The 22,430-nt window shown below is 41.6% G+C and overlaps 2 protein-coding genes across 2 annotated transcripts in view; one reads left to right on the top strand and one right to left on the bottom strand.

Moving 5' to 3' along the window:
• The window catches only part of ARPC2 (actin related protein 2/3 complex subunit 2), a 29,755-nt gene extending 18,550 nt beyond the window's left edge, over window positions 1-11,205 (bottom strand). The window contains exons 1-4 of the mRNA XM_041737350.1: window positions 11,075-11,205; window positions 10,779-10,860; window positions 3,092-3,126; window positions 1,015-1,127 (exon numbers count right to left, since the gene is read on the bottom strand). Of these exons, the coding sequence (XP_041593284.1) occupies window positions 1,015-1,127; window positions 3,092-3,126; window positions 10,779-10,852 (222 nt within the window). The 5' untranslated portion in view covers window positions 10,853-10,860; window positions 11,075-11,205. The remainder of the gene's footprint in view (window positions 1-1,014; window positions 1,128-3,091; window positions 3,127-10,778; window positions 10,861-11,074) is intronic.
• Window positions 10,851-22,430, top strand: part of LOC121480564 (translation initiation factor IF-2-like) — a 31,892-nt gene continuing 20,312 nt past the window's right edge. Inside the window, exons 1-2 of the mRNA XM_041737187.1 lie at window positions 10,851-10,856; window positions 11,019-11,438. Coding sequence (XP_041593121.1) covers window positions 10,851-10,856; window positions 11,019-11,438 — 426 coding nt within the window. The remainder of the gene's footprint in view (window positions 10,857-11,018; window positions 11,439-22,430) is intronic.

Here is a 22,430-nt window from a genome sequence, read left to right as displayed (position 1 = left end):
AACACCATTTTCATTGCATAAGTTTTAATTAATTCAAAAGGAATCACCCTTAATCAGAAAGAAACTAGAAATAGCTGTATGTTCATTAACTGGATTAAGGAGAACCTAGCTTGTTAAAACTAAAAGATATCTGAAAACTGATTCAGGAACTGAGTCATACTTCCTGCTTTGAGACCCAACCACAACGTGTGCTCACTGGTGTAACAACATTTTCTTTCTTCCATAAATGGTTCTACCCAGAGCAAATATAGTTCAACAGGAACCAAACCTGCTACTTTAGCTATAGAAAAAAGCCAGTGAATAAGGCATGGCCATTAAGAATTTCAAAATGCATGGAGAGCCTTTCTATTTCCCCTGTGGTAGTCATAAGGAAGAAGAGAAACTCAAGGAGACCAGCTCTAAAGAAGTTTACATCAAAAAGGGTAGATTTGTACCTAAATTTCCAGAATGAGAAATTAAGACCATAAAATTTAAAGGCCAGAGCTATATACCTACTTCACAATATTATAGAAATAAAATGGAACCCATCTGATAGCTTTTTTTTTTTTTTAAAAAAAGGCTCCACAACACAGAGCCCAATGCAGGGCTTGAACTCACAACCCTGAGATCAAGAGTCTGATACTTAACCAAATGAGCCACCCAGCTGCCCCGTGATAGCTATTTTTTTACTGGTCAAAGAATGTACTCTTTGGTGCATTTTTTGAGAACTAAAGTTGTTTTGTTTTCATTGGTTAGGGAACATCTTTATTTTTCTAGAGTAGCAAACAAGTAAGCAAAGAGCCAAAGCTTCTTCTGAAAAATACGCTATCGTTATGGAAAATGAAGTCAAGAAGTCTTGACTAAAGTGAAGTCACTTCACTTCACATCTTGACTGAAAATGAAGTCAACCACTTCACTGGTTAAGTGGCCTAGCTGTCCAGAGTGATCAGTGCAACAGACTTTCTAGGAATGGCAAGCTACCAATAAAAGGTGAAGAGGGAACAGGAGTCCCAAGGAAAATGATGTAGAACATACCTCATCAGCACCATGTGCCTGAAGTTCCTTGTAGAATTTCAAAGAAATACTGACCATCACTTTTGTTTTGTCTCCATTAGGATTTGAAATATGATAGAGAACTCCATCAAAATCTGTGAAGAAAGTAAATAAAACTGATTAACTTGGGAATGGGGAGTAAGATCTCAAAACACTGGTCTGCCTTGTTACAGGACACAAGGAGGTCCCCCTTGGAAGTAGGCACATAAATAAAATGGTATTTATTTTAAATCCATGCAGAAAGTCAGCAAAAAAAAAACAATGGGATAAAACTATCAAGTACTTATCTCTTGGTTCTCTTCTAAAATTACAAAGCTATTCTTACCTTCATCATAGCTTGGTGCAGAAAGTATTTTTTTTTTTTTAAGATTTTATTTATTTATTTATGAGAGAGAGAGAGAGAGAGAGACAGGCAGAGAGAGAAGCAGGCTCCATGTGGGGAGCCTGACATGGAACTCGATCCCGGGTCTCCAGGATCAAGCCCCAGGCTGAAGGCGGCGGTAAACTGCAGAGCCACCCGGGCTGCCCAGAAAGTATTTTTTTAAAGGTTTTATTTTCTCTATTCATGAGAGACATAGAAGAGAGGGAGAGCCATAGGCAGAGGGAGAAGCAGGATCCCTGAATGGGGCCTGATGCAGGACTCGATCCCAGAACCCTGGGATCAGATTACAACCTGAGCCAAAGGCAGATGTTCCAACCACTGAGCCACCGAGGTGCCCCTGAAAGTATTTTTTTAAAAAAGCTTTTGTTGCGATGTATTTTAAACAAGCCTAGATTATAACGTATAATCAACTCTTAATTTCCCCCTGTGACTTCCAATAATTATCAACACACGGCCAATCTTATTTCATTTAGGTGCCCCCCTCAATGATTTATTCTAAAGCATATCCGAGACATCACATCATTTTATCCATAAATATTTCACAATGTATCTCCAAATAATAAAGAATTATTTATTTACTTTTTTTTTAAAAAGATTTTATTTATTCATGAGATATACACACAGAGAGAGGCAGAGACACAGGCAGAAGGAGAAGCAGACTCCCCTCAGGGAGTCCAATGTGGGACTCGATCTCTGAACTCCAGGATCACGGCCTGAACCAAAAGCAGAGCTTAACTGCTGAGCCATCCAGGCGTCTCAAGAATTTTTTAGAAAGCACAGCCACAATACCACTACCATGCCTAAATTTTTAAAACCAACTTCTTAATATCAAATATCCAGTCAAGTGTTCAAATATTCTGCCTCAAAAAACCAAACCAAAATAAAAACAAAACAAAATAACCCCACAATGGTTTTAAAATACTGTTGTCTTAAAAAAAAATAAATAAATAAATAAAATAAAATACTGTTGTCTTATTTGAATTAAGATCCAAATAAGGGCCCCACACTGCATTTGGTTATTAAGTTTCTTCTAATCTATATACAAGCCTCCCTTCTCTTTGGCTTCTACCTTCCTGCAGAGAGGATTTAACGGGTGTAGTTCCCGAAACCAGGTGCTGAGAACCTCAGTTTAGGGAGGTTTGACATTGCTAGTTAGTGGGAGAGGACAGGGATGGTGCCTCGCCTCCAGTCACAGCACTTCAGAACTGCAAAGTCTTCCCAGATCACCTAGTCAAATACCCTCACTATACAGAGGGTGACTGTTTTAACTCCATGAAGTCCACACAGCACATGAGTAGCATCAATATCTAATTCTTAATAGGGAACAGAAAGCAGTAACCTCTCTGACTTGAACAGGTCTCTAGTATTTTCCATGTTTCCCCACTACTCTAGTGTTGGGAAAACTGAGATGAAGGTTACTTGAAGACAGTAATTTAATATTTCCAAATTAAACAAACTTTAGTTTATACCACAACATTAACCCCAAACCTCTGAGATATCAGTAGGTAACTTTACAAAGTTCAATAAATCCATAAATAATCATCTAAGGCAAAGATCTCAAAAAGCCTTGACAACCAGGGGACAGTACTCCAAATCTCAAAACTTACTTTAGGAATGATTTTGTTTTCTATTTTTATATTGTGCCTTCTCTTACAGGGTTAAGGTAAGGACACTTACCTGCAAATGTTACTTCTACTGCTTCTGGTTTGTTACTGCAAAACAAAAGAAAAGTTCCTTAGTAAAGATAGTTGTATTGCTGCTGGCCTTCAAAAGGACTCACAAAGACCCCTGAGCTTTACTTCAGATTGGAGCATTCTGGACCAATCTTATGCTCACTGCTGACCTGCGTACACAATTTGCTTCCTCAGGTACCTGAACCTTTAGGCTCACTTAAGGTAGAGGATACAAAAAGGCAGCAGGACAGACACAGCTTTTGTTTTTCAGCTGCTGTCCAATCTCTGTCATGGTTGGTCTTACCTCTAATTGTGAATTCCTTAGGACTATGATACACACTTTTGCAAATATATAGGAACTACCAAATGCTATCTTTTGATCAATGTCTCCCCCACAGGACAGGAGTGATGGAAGTGGAGGGAGTACATTCCACAGGAAAGCTGCTAAACAGAATGCAGAACGGTTTTAATTTACTGAAGATGAAAGCATAATTTCAGTCCATAAAACAAGAAGTTCTATACCATTTCAAAGACAATCTGGAAGTCTTCCTACACGTCTTTCCCTCTCCCTTTATGTCACCAAAGTACTCACCACTCTCCTTCAGGAAGAAAGCCCTCTTTCACTGGTTCTACTCTAGTTTTGTTTTGTTTTATTTTGAAAATCCACTTTCTATGGAAGTGCAGCACAAAACAACACTGTGGAATCACTGAGAACAGTCAAGACATCAATTTTCCACCTTCAGCTTTTCATCAGGACCCTGTTTTTAGACAAATTAACACTGCACGCTTTTATTTTTTCACCTATTCATCTATAAAATGGGAGAATACAAGTGATCCTACTGACCTTATAGAACTACTAAAGATAAAGAGAACAGACACAGAATAACTTATCCTGGCAGGCAATGAGGACAGCCTGATACTTTCTGTGCAGCTCCTAGCTCAGCCTGGTACAGAAACTTCTACTTGATAAATGCTGCTGAGTTATTACCTAGAAAGCATGACATACATACTAGCTATACACAATAATGGTCAATTAACCTCCTGTGAAAAGCCACCTTACGTGATTTCCCCACTTCTCCTCAAAACCCAACAGTAGGAAACAAAGGAAGACTCCAAGGTTTTATCTCTAGCTACCTAGGACTGCAATGATTCCACTTTGTTTTATGGACCAGCAGACAAGACACACACATTTCCACAATTATTCTTGCCTAATTTGCTCAAGACCACACCATCAAGTACATCTCTTTTATACTACCTCCGCTCCCTTACCTGTAAAGAGAACCACAACTGAGCTGCCCTCTAGGGTTGCTGGGAAATAATGGAATACGTGGCGTGGTTTATGAGTGTTAAAAAGCTGCTGCAGATGCTACACAGTACCTTTCCAGGAAACTGGCTTCTATGAAGCATACGTTAGCCCTGCTGAAAAATCAACCAATACAAGTCACATACGGAGTTCCACTCTACTCCTTCATGGCCATCCATGTGACTTAGGAAAATCGCTCTGGGAGACTCTAAGAATGGAAGCAACAAGTGGGTTTATGGAGAAGCAATGAGTTTAGAGTATGATGAAAAGAATGAGATGAAAACTTAAACTGATTCTGATCTTTCATTAGAAACTGTAGCCAGCAAAGACAATGAATGGCCAACCACCATTCCTCACCTCTAGAAAATAAGAGCAAAGGAAGAAGCAGCACAAACATTAATCTATGGCTCACTTGAATGAAATATGAAGAGGCTGCACAATGGGAGGAAGCATGGAAGTCTATTTTCCTGGGAAAGGGTGGCTATGCCAAAAAGTCAGGGTGGAGGCTTGTAAAAGTCCATATTACATCACTTAGTAGGTAGCTGGGTTTTTTTTATTTTTTATTTTTTAAATCCTTAGACTTTAACTCAGTCAACAAAGGAGTTCCTCACTCTCCTACTTTATCAGCAGACTGAGAAAAATTAGGTATAAATAAAAACCCTAAGGGTTGCAAGCTGTAAACATTAAAACAAAAGAAAACAAAACCACAACCTTTTTTTTTTTTTTTTTTTTTAAAGTAGGGTCCACACTAGCACTGAGTCCAATGCAGGGCTTGAACTCATGATCCTGAGATCCAGACCTGAGCTGAGATCAAGAGTTGGACACTTAACTGACAACCACCCAGGTGCCCCCAAGCTATCAACATTTTAACTAAAATTATGAACTTCTCTAGGCTGTAAAGTTCCCTAAGCAGATCCCCACTGGGAGAAGTTGCTTAGGAAGAGGTATACTAAGTGGTTTGCTGCTTGACTTGGGAATATTTGTCAAATCACTGCCATTAATATTTTAGTTTACTATTTATGGCTACACAATAGGTTATAGAGGAGACAAGCTGTAGAGAAGAACATTTGGCCAAAGGAGTGTTCCTGAGAGGTCATGGGGGAATTACAACTCTGTACCCCAACAAATAGACCATACCAAGAGTGAAATATACCAAACAGGATGGCATGTCAATTACTAAGCCCAGGTGTTTGTTTCCCCAGAAAGACTGGTCTGGGGGAAAGTGTACCATTAAACAAGCCCAGAAGATAAATGGTTCAAGTTTTTTTTTTTGTTTTGTTTTTTTTTGTTTTACCATCTGGTAAAGTTTCAGATGCTGGGAATGAGGTTAATTAATCATAATAAAAGGAAGGCCTTTAGCATTGACTATTCAACTCAAGTCCTGTCACCTATTGGCTAAAAACCATACCCAATGTGGCTCAGATGTTGCTGAGCCTCAGGATCCTTTTCTAGAAAATGAAGATTAAAAGGTTGTTGTGAAGACTAATTGAGATGACATGTGTACAGGAAAGTTTCCCAACCAGTGTCTTGTGACTAAGTTACAGAGATGATGAGATAATGAGCCTCACAGCCCTCAGGGGCAGCCCAGTAGCAGGATCTCTAGGCTAGACCATTTACTCAAATTTGCCATGCAAGTATGTTCTGTGTATGACAGATCATAAATAAGGTTAGAAGTCAGTGAAAGATATCTGCACAATGCTTCATGCATACATCTACTCCCTCCACAACTCTCAAGAGCCCTAGTTTTCTCAACTGTAAATGGGAACTGCTGTCACACAGGCACATTTTAAAATCAAATGGAATTATGATTTCAAAGCTTATAGCAAATAAGCTATTTGCTTATTTGTCTAATTCATAGACAGTGATTGATGAATCAGTTTTTCTGACGGAGTCAGAAAAGACCAGACTTTGAAGTCATGGTTGGAAGAAGTCGTGGGACCATGCTAACTCCCAGAATCACGAATTGGTCAGCACTACAAGGAGAAACAGAACCCTGTTAGTATCAGTTTTGTAATGTCCAAAATCCTAGAACAAACCAGCTAGATAAATCCTCAGGGTAACTGACTGGATAGCACAGGACACAAACATATTCAATTCATCCAGATGGGTTTCAAAAGCTATTCTTAAAATCCTTAGGAAAAATTTTCTTCTATCCTTTTTGTAAGGAAGCTTCTAAAATGTCACCAATCAATAAAGGACTCCTGACAGCTGCATTTTCCAATCTTCTTTTCTTGTTAAGATTTTGGAGTTTTTATTCCTGAATGCATCCAATTCTCCATTTGGGCATTTATGTCCCTCTTCTACTTACCCCTTCTATGAGCTGAACGAGAGGAATTACTGAATTCTGCTATTTCACTATAAAGTTTTTGATCACTCTTCTGTAATTCCCCTATAAGGCTCCCATCATCCTATTTGAGCAAAGACCAAAAAATTGTGGTCCCTACTCTCTAAGCCGTATCTCAAAATATGAAGAACCAACATGATTAAAAGCGGATTCACACAGCATCAGAATAGTGATAAATTAAGCACCCGAAGAAACAAAGATCCATTCTGCCTGGCCTCATCCATTCCTTCAAGAGAATATTTACTGAGCTAACTATATATACAATGAGGATGCTGGGAAAGAAAGACAACCAAAGTGATAGGCCCTGACCTTAAGGAGCCATCAGCATAGCTCTAGGACTTCATGCACAAAGCAATGCTGAGGTCAGAAGCTAGGCAGCAGTGTGCAACTGTAATGACCTGTAAAAAGACCAACCAGACATTTCCATTTCTTCTGGATGCTTAATGTCCCAATTCCATATCACTTCAAACCAGTCTGTCTCTCTGAGGACATATGCAGCATATTTAGGAATGAGAACAAGGTATCAGCAAGATTTAATTTATTCCTTTCTCAAGTTTCTCCTCCCACGGTCTTTGCCCACCCCAACTGGCACCGCTTGCTTACTGAGCTTCACTCCCCCTCACACAACCACAGAGCCCCACAATATGCACAGCTGTGGCAAGAAGCCAGCATGTACTTAAAAGCAACAGCAATTCACATCTGACAGCATTTCCTCAATTCTGGACTTCAGACTGTAAGTTGACAGGCCTAATTTTTGAGGCTGAAAAGGTTCTTGGTGTGTATACAGTAACAAAAAAATTCAATTAATTTGCCAGATTACTTCTGCTTTAATTGGGCATCTGGGTAAGAATTCCTAAATGAAAAAAAGGTAATGCTGTTGACAAGCCCTGCATGAGCTTATTTGCAGTGCTGAGCATGGCTTCTTCATCAGCATATTCTCTTAGTGTGTAGGCTGTTGGGGAGACAGTTTACTAATAATTGCCATTTTGTGACGATATATGAATTGTTCCAATAAGCCATTTTCCCAGGAGTGTGGTAGGAAAAAATTAAAAGCAATTTGTTGGGAATGAATCTTAGGCTTTTGGAACTGCCTCCAAATTAAAAGGTGATCATGCCTAAATGTTCAACGTTTAGATAACAGAGCTGTTTTACCCAAAGCGAGTTTAGAGTCTTAGACTCTTAGTACTAGGATGTCACAGGCAAGAAGACTTAGGAGGATGGTGTGAGGCATCGTTTAAAAAAAAAAAAAAATCAACCTCAGGAGGAAAATTACTGCAACTGTATACTGAAGCATATACCACAGAACTATTTTTAAGACTATCTCATGCTTGCATTTTCAGTAGCTGCAACAGTCCTAGTGCTGTTTTACAGAACTTTCTGCAATAATGGAAATGTTCTACTTGTGGGCTCTCCAAATATGGCTGCTACCAGGCACATGTGGCAACAGCACTAGAACTGTGGCTGGTGTGAGGAGGAACTTAATTTTAGTTTTATTTCACTTTCTTATTTAAACTTAACCAGCCACATGCAGCCACCGGTTATCGTACTAGACATCACAGAGTTGGGAGAGATTCACTCAGGAAAATGCTGCTCTGAACCCCTAAGTTCCCCAACTGGTTTGCCCTGAGAAGCAAAGCCAGGTGGAGCTGGCCCTCACAGCAGGTCCCCCCCACTGGCAAAGCCATTCCGATTTCAGGGTTTCTTCTGCAAGCTACTTCTCTTCATTAACGTCTTTCTCCCGTCGCCACCCTAACACATCTCACCCTTCAGCTCCTCTCTTGCCAACAGGCTCTTTCAGAAAGGCCTCCTTTCTCTGTCGCTGCTCGGTAGAATCCCATAAATGTTTATGATGATCACACTAGTCATTTCTTGCTGGAAGTTCTGGTGTAGTAGGCATGCGCCTTAATAAATAACGTTAACTCCTTCACTGCTGCCTCACCATGTATGCCTGGAAACTAACCGCGAGCTTAGAGGCCAGCTCCTGCTGGCTGTTAACATCTGCAATCCCAAGAAAGCTCTACCTCCCAGGCCTGATATCCGGGTCTCTTTTCAAAGGTTTTCAGAGTGCTTTTCAGCAGAACATGTTTTTAAGCCCACGTATTTAAAGTAGCATCTCAAAGAGAAGACAGGCCAGACTAAAAGCCAAAACTTGCCCTGCCCCAATATCCAACATCCCTATAACATATACTTTGTTGAGAAATGTCCTAGAAGTTCTAACTTAGGCTTCCAGACTTGAGTGCCTATTTTAATTCCTCTGCAACGATATTTTGTAAGTTATAGTTTTCTAAAAGGAAAAGAGTGGATGGTCTGGATAATGGGCTTCATTTTGGAATCACAAATACACAAATAGATGTGAACGTACTTCTACACTACAAGGCATGCTTCTACTTGAAAATGAACAGGCATTTATCTTGTAGATCAGCTTATAACCACACAGGTCTCATTCTTTGCTAGTCTGGACTCGAGAATGCGCTTAACAGGTTCATCTGTGAAAATGCAGAAGTTAATTTAACTTCCTCCTATGTGCTACACTGCTCAAAAAAGTACCCAGCAATCACCCAAAATAAGACTCGGAGCTGATTCACTCAAACATTTAAAATGCAAAGGAACTGGTAAGTGAGGCTGAAGACAAGAAGCAAGTTAGCTTAAAATATAAGTAACTGCAGCCCCTGGCAGGAAACAGTAGCTCTTGCTTACTGTAAGCCTCACTTCAAGGAAAGCCATGCTTTACTTTACAGATAAAACCTGTGACCTTACAAAAGAGATAGGAGACACAATATATTCAATTTAAGCAGTGAGCTAGAAGCACTTTTCTTAATGCCTCCAAGCCACAAGTTCATTAGGAGCACTTAGAATTTCCCCTCCACCAATCCTCACCCGGCCACTTACTTTCCTATCCCTAGTTCCCCGTTCACCAGCAATTGGGCACTTATTTCCTCAACTGTGCAACCAAGAGGCCAGGCCCCAGCCTCAGGATGCGGGAAACGAGGCAGAGGGACTGGCTACAGGCGACCGAAAATCAGAAGCTAAAACCAGATCCCTGGCTCACGTTTTAAATATTAAAAAAAAGCAAAGAAGCTTTGGAGGAGGAGGAGGAGGAGGAGGAGGAGGTGGAGGAGGAGAAGGAGGTTGTTTTCCACCGATGCCTGCGTTTCCCAGAGAAGGATGCCTTGGAAATATGTGCTAAGGCTACCTTTAAAAAGGCCACTGGTAAATTAAAAAAAAAAAAAAAAAAAAAAAGGTTATCTGAGAACTTTATAGACTTTGGATGCCTCTGAGTGTGTACCTGGGCCGGGATTACCACTCAAGAAATCACAGGCCAGGGGTCTTGTATAAGAGTTTAAAAGATAAATGGGTGGGGAGAGGAGTATTAGAACCTCAGAAGAGAGATAAGGGAGGGGTGCGGATGGGGGAGCCTATCTGCTCCGCTTGAGAAATATGTAACAAAATGGCCAGTGTGTCTTATGTCTTACAGTAAGGTTCGGGGAAGGGAAACTAGAGAAGTCGCGTTTTTCCGGCTGCAAGCCTGGGTCTGCTTTCTGCTCCTTTAGACGAAGAGGTGGGGGGTGGGGGTGGGGGTGGGGCCGGGGAGCGAGGAGGCCGGCGGGGACCTGGGCCTGCACCTTCTGCCCTCCTCCAGTCCCGGGAATTCCTGGCAACTCCTTCCAGCCCAACCCCAAACGGGCTTTCTCGGGGTTCAGAACAATGACGCGGGGTGCAGAGGGAGGGGGCCTGCTCGCTCCAGAAGGCGACGGGGTCCTCGGCCGCAGCTGCCCGCACGTCCCACAGGTCGCCTGCCCTCCGGCACGCGCGCCCCGGTGCCCCGCCGCTTCCGCATCCCTCCTCCGAGCCGCTCCCCACGCATCTCGGCCCCTCGCCCCGCCGCGCCCAGTCGCCTCCCACGATCACCCCGCCGGGGCCGGACCCGCACCCGCGCCCAGCCGGGCCTCCGCCCTCGTCCCTCCGAGCGACCCCGCGGACCAGCCGGGGGTCCCCGCCGCCGCCGCCGCCCCCGCCGCCCACCGGCCCCGGGCGCGCGCTCACCCGGCGGCCGCGTTCTCGAACTTGAGCGCGAGCGTCTCCTCGATGATGCGGTTGTTCACCTCCAGCAGGATCATGGCGGCGGCTGCCCCGGGCAGGGAGGGAGAAACAAGGGAGGGTGAGGGTGGGTGAAAGGGAGGCAAGGACGGAGGGAGCGGCCCCGCTGCCCCCGGAGGAGGGGGGGTGGGTGGGGTAGGAGGTCAGGGGGAGAGGGGACCGGGGCCGGGGCCGGGGAAGGCGCAGACGCGCGCTCGCCCTCCTACGCGCGGGCTGCGGAGACACCCACCCACCCGACCGACCTGGCCCCCGAAGCCTGAACCCGCCTGCCGAGCCGCCGCCGCCGCCGCCGCTGCCGCCTCACCGACAAGCCCGGTCCCCGCCCAGCCCCCGGCTCCAGCCGGCCACTTCCGCTCTCACACCCACTTCCGCTCGCTGCCCGGACGCGCGGCCCCGCGGCGCCATTTCCGCTTCGACCCCTCGCGCACGCGCACGCAGGGGCGCCGCGGAGGCTGGGCAGGCGCATGCGCGACCCCCCCATCGTCCCCCGGTCCCCGCCCCCGCCTCGCTTGGGGCTCCGATGCCCGCGGGTCTGTCCTGCTCCTCCCTCCCGCTGGTCCCGGAGGCCCAGCTCCACCCTTCCGGTCCTGTCAGGTCAGGGACGCGGTGAGTGTCGCCCGCGTCGTCTCCCAGCCGGCTCGTGGCTCTCAGCCCGTCGCTGTGCCCCTCATGCGGCGGGCACCGTCGCGAATCCATGGGCTCGCGCTCTGTGCTGGGGGTGCAGCGACCGAGGGCACGGAGGAGGGCACGGACGTCCCGCCCTCGTGGAGTCGACGGCCTGGTCGAGGGAGCGTGACCTACTAACCCTCAGTTCAGAGCTACACGCAGTTAGAAGGGCAGTGAGGAGCCCCCCGGGAGAATGGGCCTCCCTGGGTTCCTCACGCCTGCATCTCTGTGCCTGGGGGCTGCGCGTGGGTGCCACGCACGTGGTCGCTGGCTTCGACACCCTCCCCCTCCGTTGCACACGTGCATACTTCCCGCGTGCAGGGTCTGCGCCTTCTGCGTGTGTGCCTTGCCCTGTGCTTTCCTCCAACGGGGGGAATCTTAACAGACTCCGTGGAGTCTCTCCTACACGCGTGGACTCATTTTCTGCTATGTACTCTTGGGGGCGGGAGAGGGAGAAACCAAAAAAATTGAGCAAAAACTAGCCCCTGTCATCAAGGCCCAGACAGCTCTTTGTTGTTGTTGTTATTAATTAACATTTTTAAACATTTAGAATCCAAAGTGATTTTATTATTTGTTTGTTTTGGGGGGAGAGAGAGTGCCTGGGCACGGAGGGGCAGGGGCAGAGGGAGAGTGAGAAGCAGACTCCCCCGCTTGAGTGGGGAGCCAGATACTGGGGGATGGATCCCAGGACCCTGACATCACAACCTGAGACGAAGGGCAGCCGCTTAACTGACTGGACCACCCAGGCGCCCCACCAGGCAGCTCTATAAAACAAGTTTCTTACGTGCTAATACTTCAGCATTGGTGTTTATCGAACTAAAATAATGCACAAACGCGGTGTAAAAATGTATAGGTAAACGAAAAGTCTCGTAATGAAAAAAAAAAAAAAGCAGTTCCCTGGCCTACTTTGTAAATGCAGTATCTTCAACTCTTACATATCCTGATTCCATCCATAAATCAAAATAAATGCTTGTACTGTTAATTCTTGATTTGTTAATTTTAAGCATTATCCTTTGACTTCCTGCCCTGATAGATAAGAACCTGATAGATAACCACTCAGGCTCAGTTGGTTAATCTTCTGCCTTCGCTCAGGTTGTGATCCCGTGGTCCTGAGATGGAGCCCCCCATCAGGGATCCCTGCTTGATGGGGAGCCTGCTTCTCCCTCTCCCTCTGCCTGCCACTCCCCCTGCTTGTGCTCTCTTTCTCTGTCAAGTAAATAAAATCTTTTTAAAAAACAGAAGAACATGGTCTTTCACTTCTGCCCTTGCCCTCTGCAAAGTAATGTAATAATTTTTGGTGAAACCAATAATAAGCACTTAAATTATTATGTATGCAAATATCATTCACTGATGAGCCCTGAAGTCCACCACAACCATGCCTTCTAACTTATACAACCCTTTATTTTCCTTAGACCTGATTATTGCCTTTTTTCTCTCTTACTTGTCAATTTTGTATATTATCTACAGTTGCCTGCCTATCCCCTCTTCAGGTGCTCTAAGACTCTGTCAAAGTCTAGCAATATTTCCAATATACTCAAATACATAAGTTCCACTTTTTCTCTAGAGTATTTGTCCCAGAGTGCCTCCTTTCTCTTGTTTCAATCTGGATTGACTGCTCTCAAGACTTACTGTACACTTGTCATTCTGGGGTTTTCCTTCACTGCTGTTCTGGGCTGTTTTGCCCATTTCCTGGATCCCAGGTTTTCCTTTCTTGGTTTACGTGTTTTGCTAAAGCATCTTCTCCAGTAACTTCCTAAGGAAGGAACTTAAGAGTTATGTTGTTGGAATCTGCATATTTGAAAATATCTTTATTTATTTTTTAAGTAATCACTACGTCCAAAGTGTGACTCTTACTTAACTCAGGACCCCAAGATCAAGAGTCATGTGCTCTACTGACTGAGCCAGCCAGGTGTCCCCATATTTGAAAATATCTTTATTCTAACACCTTAATTGTAGTTGGACTGTGTTAAGAAGAAACCCAAAATGGTGTTACTTAGGCCAGTTCACCAACCTGGGGCTTAATACCTAACCGAATTATGCTTTCAACCTTCCCCAGAAATGTAGTCTTAAACATTAGTCAGGAATTTTCTGGTGGGAGTCGGGAAGAATGCTTTGAATCCCAGCTGACTTCTGCTTAATTTCACTATTAGCCCATTGCCTTCCTGCTGCCTTCCATGGGTTAAAGTCTATAGAAAATGAATCTTTGGTGGTAGTAATGGAGGAAGGGGTGGAAGTAGGGTGAGTGGGGTGGGAAAGGCAACAATCCTTTACTAGTGGATTTAGAAGGCTAAAGACTTTTGATATGGCCTTTCTTCCTATTTTCTTTATCTTGCTTTTGGTTTATTTAAATTTATGACTAATAGGAGCTATGTCTTTGTACTACCACCCACTTTTCTTGAATCTTAACATATTATAATTAAACTTACTTCAGAGGTTTAAAAAAAATAAGTGTAGTGGAAACTTCCCTTGAATCCAACCAGATTCCTTTCCTTTCACCCCTTTTCCTCAACACTTAGGGCCTAGAGGTGGTATCAGCTTGTCTGCTGTTAGTCCTGGCTTACTGCACTCTCTTGTGGTTCCTATACATCCATGCTTTGCTTTTTCTTAAGATTTTATTTATTTATGAGAGAGAGAGAGAGAGGAAGAGAATGAGCAGGGTGAGGAGCAGAGGGAGAAGAAGCAAGCTCCCTGCTGAATAGGAAGCCCAATGTGGGGCTTGATCCCAGGACCCTGAGATCATGACCCGAGCAGAAGGCAGATGCTTACCTGAATGAGCCACCCAGGTGCCCCACATGTATGCTTTGTAAATAGCCTTTTGTAAACAGCCCCTCTTCTTAAGTCTCCTGTCTATTCTTTGTAGGATCAAGATTAGTACAGGTTGGGGAGTGATATCATAGAAGATAGTGAAGTCAGGAAACTCCAGGAATTGGTCCTTTCACTGAAACAATTACTGAGGTGGCAAGAGCTGTCAGAGTAAATTATTTGTAACTGTGGAGTCTAGTTAAACACTTGCAGCATCTAGGGAAATCTTTAATGAATAAAAATGCTAGTGGCTTTTGGTGAGTCTTAATGTTTCACATAGCAGCCACCATCCCTCACCCCCAAAGCAAGTAATCATGTGGATGGCCTTCCACATCTCTGGTGTGACTTGCTGAATCAAGAGTGTGGGCAATAGGGACCTGTCCTCCAAAAATTCAGGTTTCTGTGTTTTGGTCTGCTTGGCAGTTTGCTAATGGATGTGCACAGAGGCTGGTCATTGTTTCAACTTCAGTAGGCTGGGCAGAAGTGATTTCCCCATGGTATCAATTAAGAATCTTTAAAGAAACAGAACGCCCATTTTTTTTTCCTTTCCTTTTCTGGATTCATGCATTCATGAAAATCTCTGTCAGGTCACTGGATGACTAAAGAGATAATAAACTGAGGCTTCAGTAACTAAAGACTATTTAGTCTTTGCAAAAAATAGTGTGAGAAAAGCATGAAATAAACAGATGACTGCAACCTTCATCATACAATAATAACAATCCCTATGTGTGAGAGGATCTGATCCATAGTTACCATTTTAACATTCAAAATGCCAATTCTCACACAAAATTGCAAAGAAGCAGTAAAATATGGCCTATTCACAGTAAAGAAGAAGAAGAAGGAGAAATTGATAGAAACAATCCCTGAGGAAACCCAGACATTAGACTTACTAGAAAAAATTTTTTTTTCTAAAAAAATATTTAAATAAACTCTCTTAAACATACTCAAAAAGCTGAAGGAAGCCATGGACAAAAAACTAAAAGAAATGAGGTGAATGATATATGCATAAATATATAATATAAATAAAGAGATAAAAATTATAAATAGGAACCAAATAGAAATTCTGGACCTGAAAAGCACAAGAGGAGTTTATCAGAATAGTTGATAGGCAGAAGGAAGAATCAGCAAACTTAAAGATAGAGCACATTAAAATTACCTAGTTTGAGGAGCAGAAAGCAAAGAGAATAAAGAATAATGAACAGAGCCTGAAGGACATATGGGACACCATCAACAATATCAGCATACACATTATGAGAACCCCAGAAGCAAAAGAGAAAAGGGGGGGGGATATTTGAGGAAATAATGGTGATAAACTTTATACATTTGTTGAATATTATGAATATACACCAGCTGGTAAGCTCAAAAAACTCAAAGTATGATAAATGCAGACATCCACACTATAGTACATTATAACCAAGCTGTTGAGAACTAAAAACAGAAAATCTTGAAAGTAGCAAGAGAGAAGTGGTTCATCATTTACAAGGGATCCTCAATTAGATTTAATGCTAATTTTTCATCTGAAAACAGAGGTCAGAAGGCAGTGGAATGATCTCTTTAAAGTGCTGAAGGAAAAAAAAAACTATCAACCAAGAATTCCATATCCAGAAAAACTATCCTTAAAAAGTGAAGAAGAAATTAAGACATTCCCAGATAAACAAAAACTAATGAAATTCATTGTTGGTAGACCTGCCATACAAGAAATGCCATCAAGAGACCTTCAGGCTGAAACAAAAGGGCACTAGAGGGATCCCTGGGTGGCGCAGCGGTTTGGCGCCTGCCTTTGGCCCAGGGCGCGATCCTGGAGACCCGGGATCGAATCCCACATCGGGCTCCCGGTGCATGGAGCCTGCTTCTCCCTCTGCCTGTGTCTCTGCCTCTCTCTCTCTCACTGTGTGCCTATCATAAATAAATAAAAATTAAAAAAATATATTTAAAAAAAATTAAAAAAATATATATATATATTTAAAAAAAAAACAAAAGGGCACTAGATTGTAACCTGAAGTATTATGAAGAAATAAAGATTACTGGTAAAGGTAACCACACAGATAAACATAATAGCTAGTATTATTGTATTTTTTAATGTAACTCCTCTTTGTATTTCCGATATGATTTAAAAGCCAAATGTAGAAAATAATTCTAAATCTATGCTAACAAACACACAATGTATGAAGATGTCACTTGTGACAATGACAAAATAAAGAGGAGATGGAGCTGGATAGAAGCAGAGTAAATGTATGCTATTGAAGTAAATTGATATCAATTCAAACTAGATTTTATTTATTTATTTATTTTAAGAGACATAGAGAAAGAGAGGTAGGGAGGGTGAGAGAGAGAGAGAGAGAGAGAGAGAGAATCTTAAGCAGGCTCCAAGCCCAGCATGAAGCCAGCCAGCGGGCTTGATCTACCCTGATTATCATGAGCTGAGCCAAAATCAAGAGTCAAATGCTTAACTGACTGAGCTGCCCAGGTGCTCCTCAAACTAGATTTTAAAAATAAATTTAGGAGGTGCCTGGGTGGTGCAATTGGTTAAATGATTGACTCTTGGTTTGGGCTCAGGTCATGATCTCATGGTCATGGGATTGAGCCCCACATTGAATTCTATGCTCAGTGCAGAGTCTGCTTGAGATTCTCTCTCCTTTTTTCCTGTTCTTATCCTGCTCATTTTCATGCTCTGTCTCTTAAATAAGTGAATAAATATTTTTTAATTAAGTCTTTATTTTTTAAGATTTTATTTATTTGTGAGAGACACACACAGAGAGAGGCAGAGATGCAGGCAGAGGGAGAAGCAGGCTCCACGCAGGGAGCCCAATGTGGGACTGGATCCCAGGTCCCCAGGATCATGCCCTGGGCTGAAGGTGGTGCTAAACAACTAAGCCACGGGGGCTGCCCAAATAAGTGAATAAATCTTAAAAATAAAAATAGGGGTGCCTGGGTGGCTCAGTCGTTTACATGTCTACCTTTAGTTCAGGTCATGATCTTGGAGTCCTGGGATCAAGCCCCAAGTCAGGCTCCCTGCTCAGTGGAGAGACTACTTCTTCCTCTCCCTCTGCCCCTCCCCACAGTTCGTGTTCTTTCTTTCTGTCTCATATAAATAAATAAATAAATAAATAAATAAATAAATAAATAAATAAATAAATATCTTTTAAAAAATCATAAATTTAGGATGTCAATTGATAAGCAAGATAATAACCGGAAAAATGTATGGAAAAGGAAACAAATAAGGAATTAAAGTTCCTTCAGTACAACAAGTATTGTATTTCTGGGATAAATCTCACTAGGTAATGGTATGTACAAGAAGTACAGTAGAATAATCAAACAAAAGGAGGCAGTGTTGGAGGAAATAAAAAAGATATAACATATAGAGGAAACAATACATAGTAGAAGCAAGTCTTTATCAGTAATCATTTAAAATATAATTAGAAGAAATCCACTTTATTAAAAGACAAAGATTGGTAAAATGAATTTAAAAACCATGATCTAACCATATGTTGCTTACAAGAGACTTATTTTAGATCCAAAGCACAAAAAGACTGAAAGTGAAAGGATAGAAAAAGATACTCCATGTGAATACTAACCAAAAGAGATCTGGGGTGGTTCTATGAATATCAGAAAAGTAGATTTTTAAAAAAAGATTTTATTTATTTATTCATGAGAGACAGAGAGAGAGAGAGAGAGAGGCAGAGGGAGAAGCAGGCTCCACACAGGGAGCCTGATGTGGAACTCCAGGATCACACCCTGGGCGGAAAGCAGGCGCTAAACCTGCTGAGCCACACAGGCATCCCAGAAAAGTAGATTTTAAGTTAAAAGTTGTTAATAGGAGGAACACCTGGGTAGCTCAGTGGTTGAGCATCTGCCTTCAGCTCAGAATGTAATCCTGGGTCCGGGGATCGAGTCCCATATTGGGCTCCCTGCGAGGAGTCTGCTTCTCCTTCTGTCTATGTCTCTGCCTCCCTCTCTGTGTCTCTCATAAATAAATAAATAATCTTTTTAAAAAAAAGTTGTTACAAGAGATAAAGAAGGACATTATATAGAGATAGATAAAAGGGTCAATTTATAAAGATGATATAACAATTATAAGCATATATGCAGCAGACAATGGGCAGCCCCTCCCAAATACCTGAAGCAAATATTGACAGAACTGAAGAAAGGAATAGACTATCTACAATAATAGTTAGAAATTGACTTTAGTATCCCACTTTCAACAATGGATTGAACATCTAGACAGAAGATCAATAGGGAAATAGAAGACTTGAGGAACACTATAAACCAACTAAATCTGGCACACATATACAGAACACCCCCCTCTACAACAGGAGAATATACATTCTTCTTGACTTTACATGGAACATTCTCCAGGACAGACCATATGTTAGGCCATAGAAAAATCTTAATACATTTTAAAAGATCAGAATCATACAAAAGATTTTCTCTAATCACTAGGGAATGAAGCCAAAAATCAATAACAGATGGAAAACTGGAAAATTCACAAATGAACAGAAATTGAACAACACACTCCTTAACAATGAATACATCAAGAAGTCACTAAGGAAATTAGAAAATACTTTGAGATGCATAAAAACAAAAAACACAATATACCAAAATAGGTGGAATGCAGTGAAAGCAGTGCTCAGGGGGAAATTTATAATTGCAAGTGCCTCATTAAAAAAGAAGAAAGAAAAAAAATAAAAAAGAAGAAAGATCTCAGATCAACACCCTAACTTTATACTTTAAGGCACTAGAAAAAGAAGAGCAAACTAAACCTAAAGCTGGCAAAAGGAAGGAAATGACAAAGACTGGAGAATATGGGCACCTGGGTGGCACAGTCAATTGCATGTCCAACTCTTGGTTTCGGCTCGGCTCAGGTCATTATCTTAGGGTCATGGCATGAAGACCCGCATTGGATTCTGCATTCAGTGCAGAGTCTGCCTGAGACTCTCTCTCCCTTTCCCTGTGCCTCCCTTCACTCTCTCTAAAATAAATAAATAAATCTTCAAAAAAGATTGGAGCATAGAGAATAGAAAACAATAAAGAGAAACAATGAAACCAGAAGAAAAATAATAAAATTGATGAACTTTTTAGCTTAACTAAGATAAAAAAGAGGATGCAAATTACTAAAACCAGAAATGAAAATGGGGACCATACAGAAATTAAAAGGATTTGGGAGATTATTATGAATAATTGTATGCCAAAAAATTACATAATGTAGACGAACAAATTCTCAGACACACAAATTACCAAAAATTACTCAAGAACCCGTAAAAAATATCAATAGACTTATAACAAGTAAAGATTGAATTAGCAATAAAAAACCTCCCGGGACACCTGGGTGGCTCAGTTAGTTAAGCATCCAACTCTTGATCTCAGCTCAGGTCTTGATCTCAAGGTTGTGAGACCCAACATGGAGCCTACTTAAAACAAAACAAAGGAAAACAAAACAAAACACCTCTGAAGAAAGAAAAGGCTTTTATTTATTTATTTATAAATTGAGATGTAATTTACATACGGTGTTATTATTAGTTTCACATATACAATATAATGATTCAATAATTACTTGGTGCTCACCATGGTAAGTTGTAATCACCATCTGTCACCAAACAATGTTATTACCATCTTAGTGACTGTATTCCTTATGCTGGACTTTGAATTTTTTCTGGACTTATTTATTTTGTTACTGGAAGTTTGTATCTCTTAATCCCCTTTATCTATTTTACTCATCCCCCACCCACCTCTCCTCTGGGAGAAAAGGCTTTTAAAAGAATTTAAAGAATTAATACCAACCATACTCAAACTCTTCCAAGAAACAGAAGAGGAAGGATAACTTCCTACACATTCTTTGAAGCCAGCATTTCCGATACAAACCCAGACCAAGATGCCACAAGAAATGCAAACTGTAGAGCGATATCTCTTATGAATATAGATACAAAGATCCTCAGCAAAATCCTAGCAAACCAAATCCAACAGCACATTGAAAGGATTATATACCATGACCTAGTGAGATTTATCCCAGAAATACAACAATGGTTCAACTTAAGAAAATCAATCAAGGTAATAACCACATGAACAGAATGAAAGAAAAGAAAAAAGAACATCTCAATTGATGCAGAAAAGGCATTTGACAAAATTCAGCATCCTTTCATGATAAAAATACTCAGAAAAGTAGGAATAGAAGGGAGTTTCCTTAACATGGTAATGGACATTTATGAAAAATCCCACAACTAATAATATCCTTTTGGTGAAAGATTGAAGCTTTCTGCCTCTGATTGGGAACAAGACAAAGATGTCTGCTTTCACCATTGCTATTCAACATTGTACTGGAAGCTGTAGCAATGGCAATCAGACAATAGGAATAAATAAAAGGCATCAAAATTAGAAATCAAGAATTAAGCTATCTCTTTCAAACATGATTCTATATAAAGAAAGTCCCATTGAATCCACACACACAAAATGCTAGAGGCAATAAATGAATTCAGCAGACTTTTAGGGAACAAAATCAATTCACAAAAATCAGTTGAGTTTCTATACACCAACAACGAACAATCTAGAAAAGAAATGAAGAAAACAACTCCATTTCAATAGCACCTAAAATAATAAATTATCTAGGAATATGTATAACCAAGGAGATAAAAGACTCAGACGCTGAAAACTACAAAACATGACTAAGAGAATTGAAGAAGACTTAAATCAATGGGAAGATTCCATGGTCATGAATTGGAAGACTGAATATTGTTAAGATGACAGTATTCCCCGAAGCAATCTACAGGTTCAATGCACTCCCTCTCACAATTCTAGTGGCTTTTTTCCCCCCCAGAAATGGAAAAGCCAATTTTCAAGTTTATAGGGAACTGCAAGCAGCCCTAGAGAGCGAGAACAACATTTAAAAGAGAAAAAAATCAGAGAACTCACACTTCCTAATTGCAAAACCTACTACAAATCTACAGCAATAAAACCAGTGTGGGCCTGGCATAAAGATAGAGATATATGCAGACCAATGGAATAGAACTGAAAGTCCAAGCAATAAGCCCGACGTTTATGGCCAGTTGATTTTTGGCAAGAGCATCAAGACCATTCACTGGGGGGAGGGGGGACATGAGAGTCTCTCTTTAAACAAATAGTGCTGGAACAACTGATTGACCACAGGCAAAAGAATGAAGTTGTACCTTACCTCATTCCAGATACAAAAGTTAATTCAATGTGGATCAGCAAACCTAAATAAAAATGCCTAGATATAAAACTGTTAGAAGAAAACATAGGGGGATGCCTGGGTGGCTCAGCGGTTGAGCATCTGCCTTTGGCTCAGGTTGTGATCCTGGGCCCCTGGAATCGAATCCTGCATCAGACTCCCCAGAGGGAGCCTGCTTCTCCCTCTGCCTGTGTCTCTGCCTCTCTCTGTGTGTGTCTCTCATCAATCAATAAATAAAATCTTAAAAAAAAGAAGAAAACATAGAGGCAAAATCTTCATCACCTTGGACTTGACAATGGATACTTAGACGTGACACTAAAGCAGAAGCAACAAAAGGAAAAGCAGATGAACTGTTCTTTCAAAATTAAAAACTTGTAATAGATGAATGCGAGCTGTACCTCCAAACCTGAGATGAGTCAGCTGGGAGCTGTCATTAAGTACAGTCAGCTGAAAGTCTGAATATGAATAATGTAATGGGTTGTGCTATTTACAGGAAATTAATGATTTATTTTATTTAAATTTTATGTGGTTTAATGTGCGTCCCAAAAAGTTATCTGCTTTGGAAAAGCACATGTATCGAACTTTCCATTTTGGCATAAGAAGAGAGGCATACCGCTTTTATTAATAGACAATTTCTCCTCCTGTCTGCTGAATAAATAAATGCTGAGCTGAAGGAATGCCAAGTTACTTGCTTGCCGGGATGCTCTCATGCGTTGGCTCAGTTCTGAGAGGAGGGGCAATTGTGACAGGGGAGGTCAGGAGGCTATTCTCTTTGTCTGTTAGGAGATGATGACAGTTTGCTCTGGGTGGAGTAGTGGAGAAGGAGAGAATTGAATGTTTTTGAGAATTACTTCAGTGAAGAAATCCAAAAGTTCTGGCGATGGATTGGAGAGATGCTGCATTAATTTTCTATATTGAGTAACAAATCACCACAAACTTAGCAACTAAAC

The sequence above is a fragment of the Vulpes lagopus genome, chromosome 22 (assembly GCF_018345385.1).
Source record: "Vulpes lagopus strain Blue_001 chromosome 22, ASM1834538v1, whole genome shotgun sequence".
Classification (NCBI taxonomy): domain Eukaryota; kingdom Metazoa; phylum Chordata; class Mammalia; order Carnivora; family Canidae; genus Vulpes; species Vulpes lagopus.
Note: the sequence above shows the minus strand (reverse complement) of the source record. Positions and strands in the feature narration are given on the sequence as shown.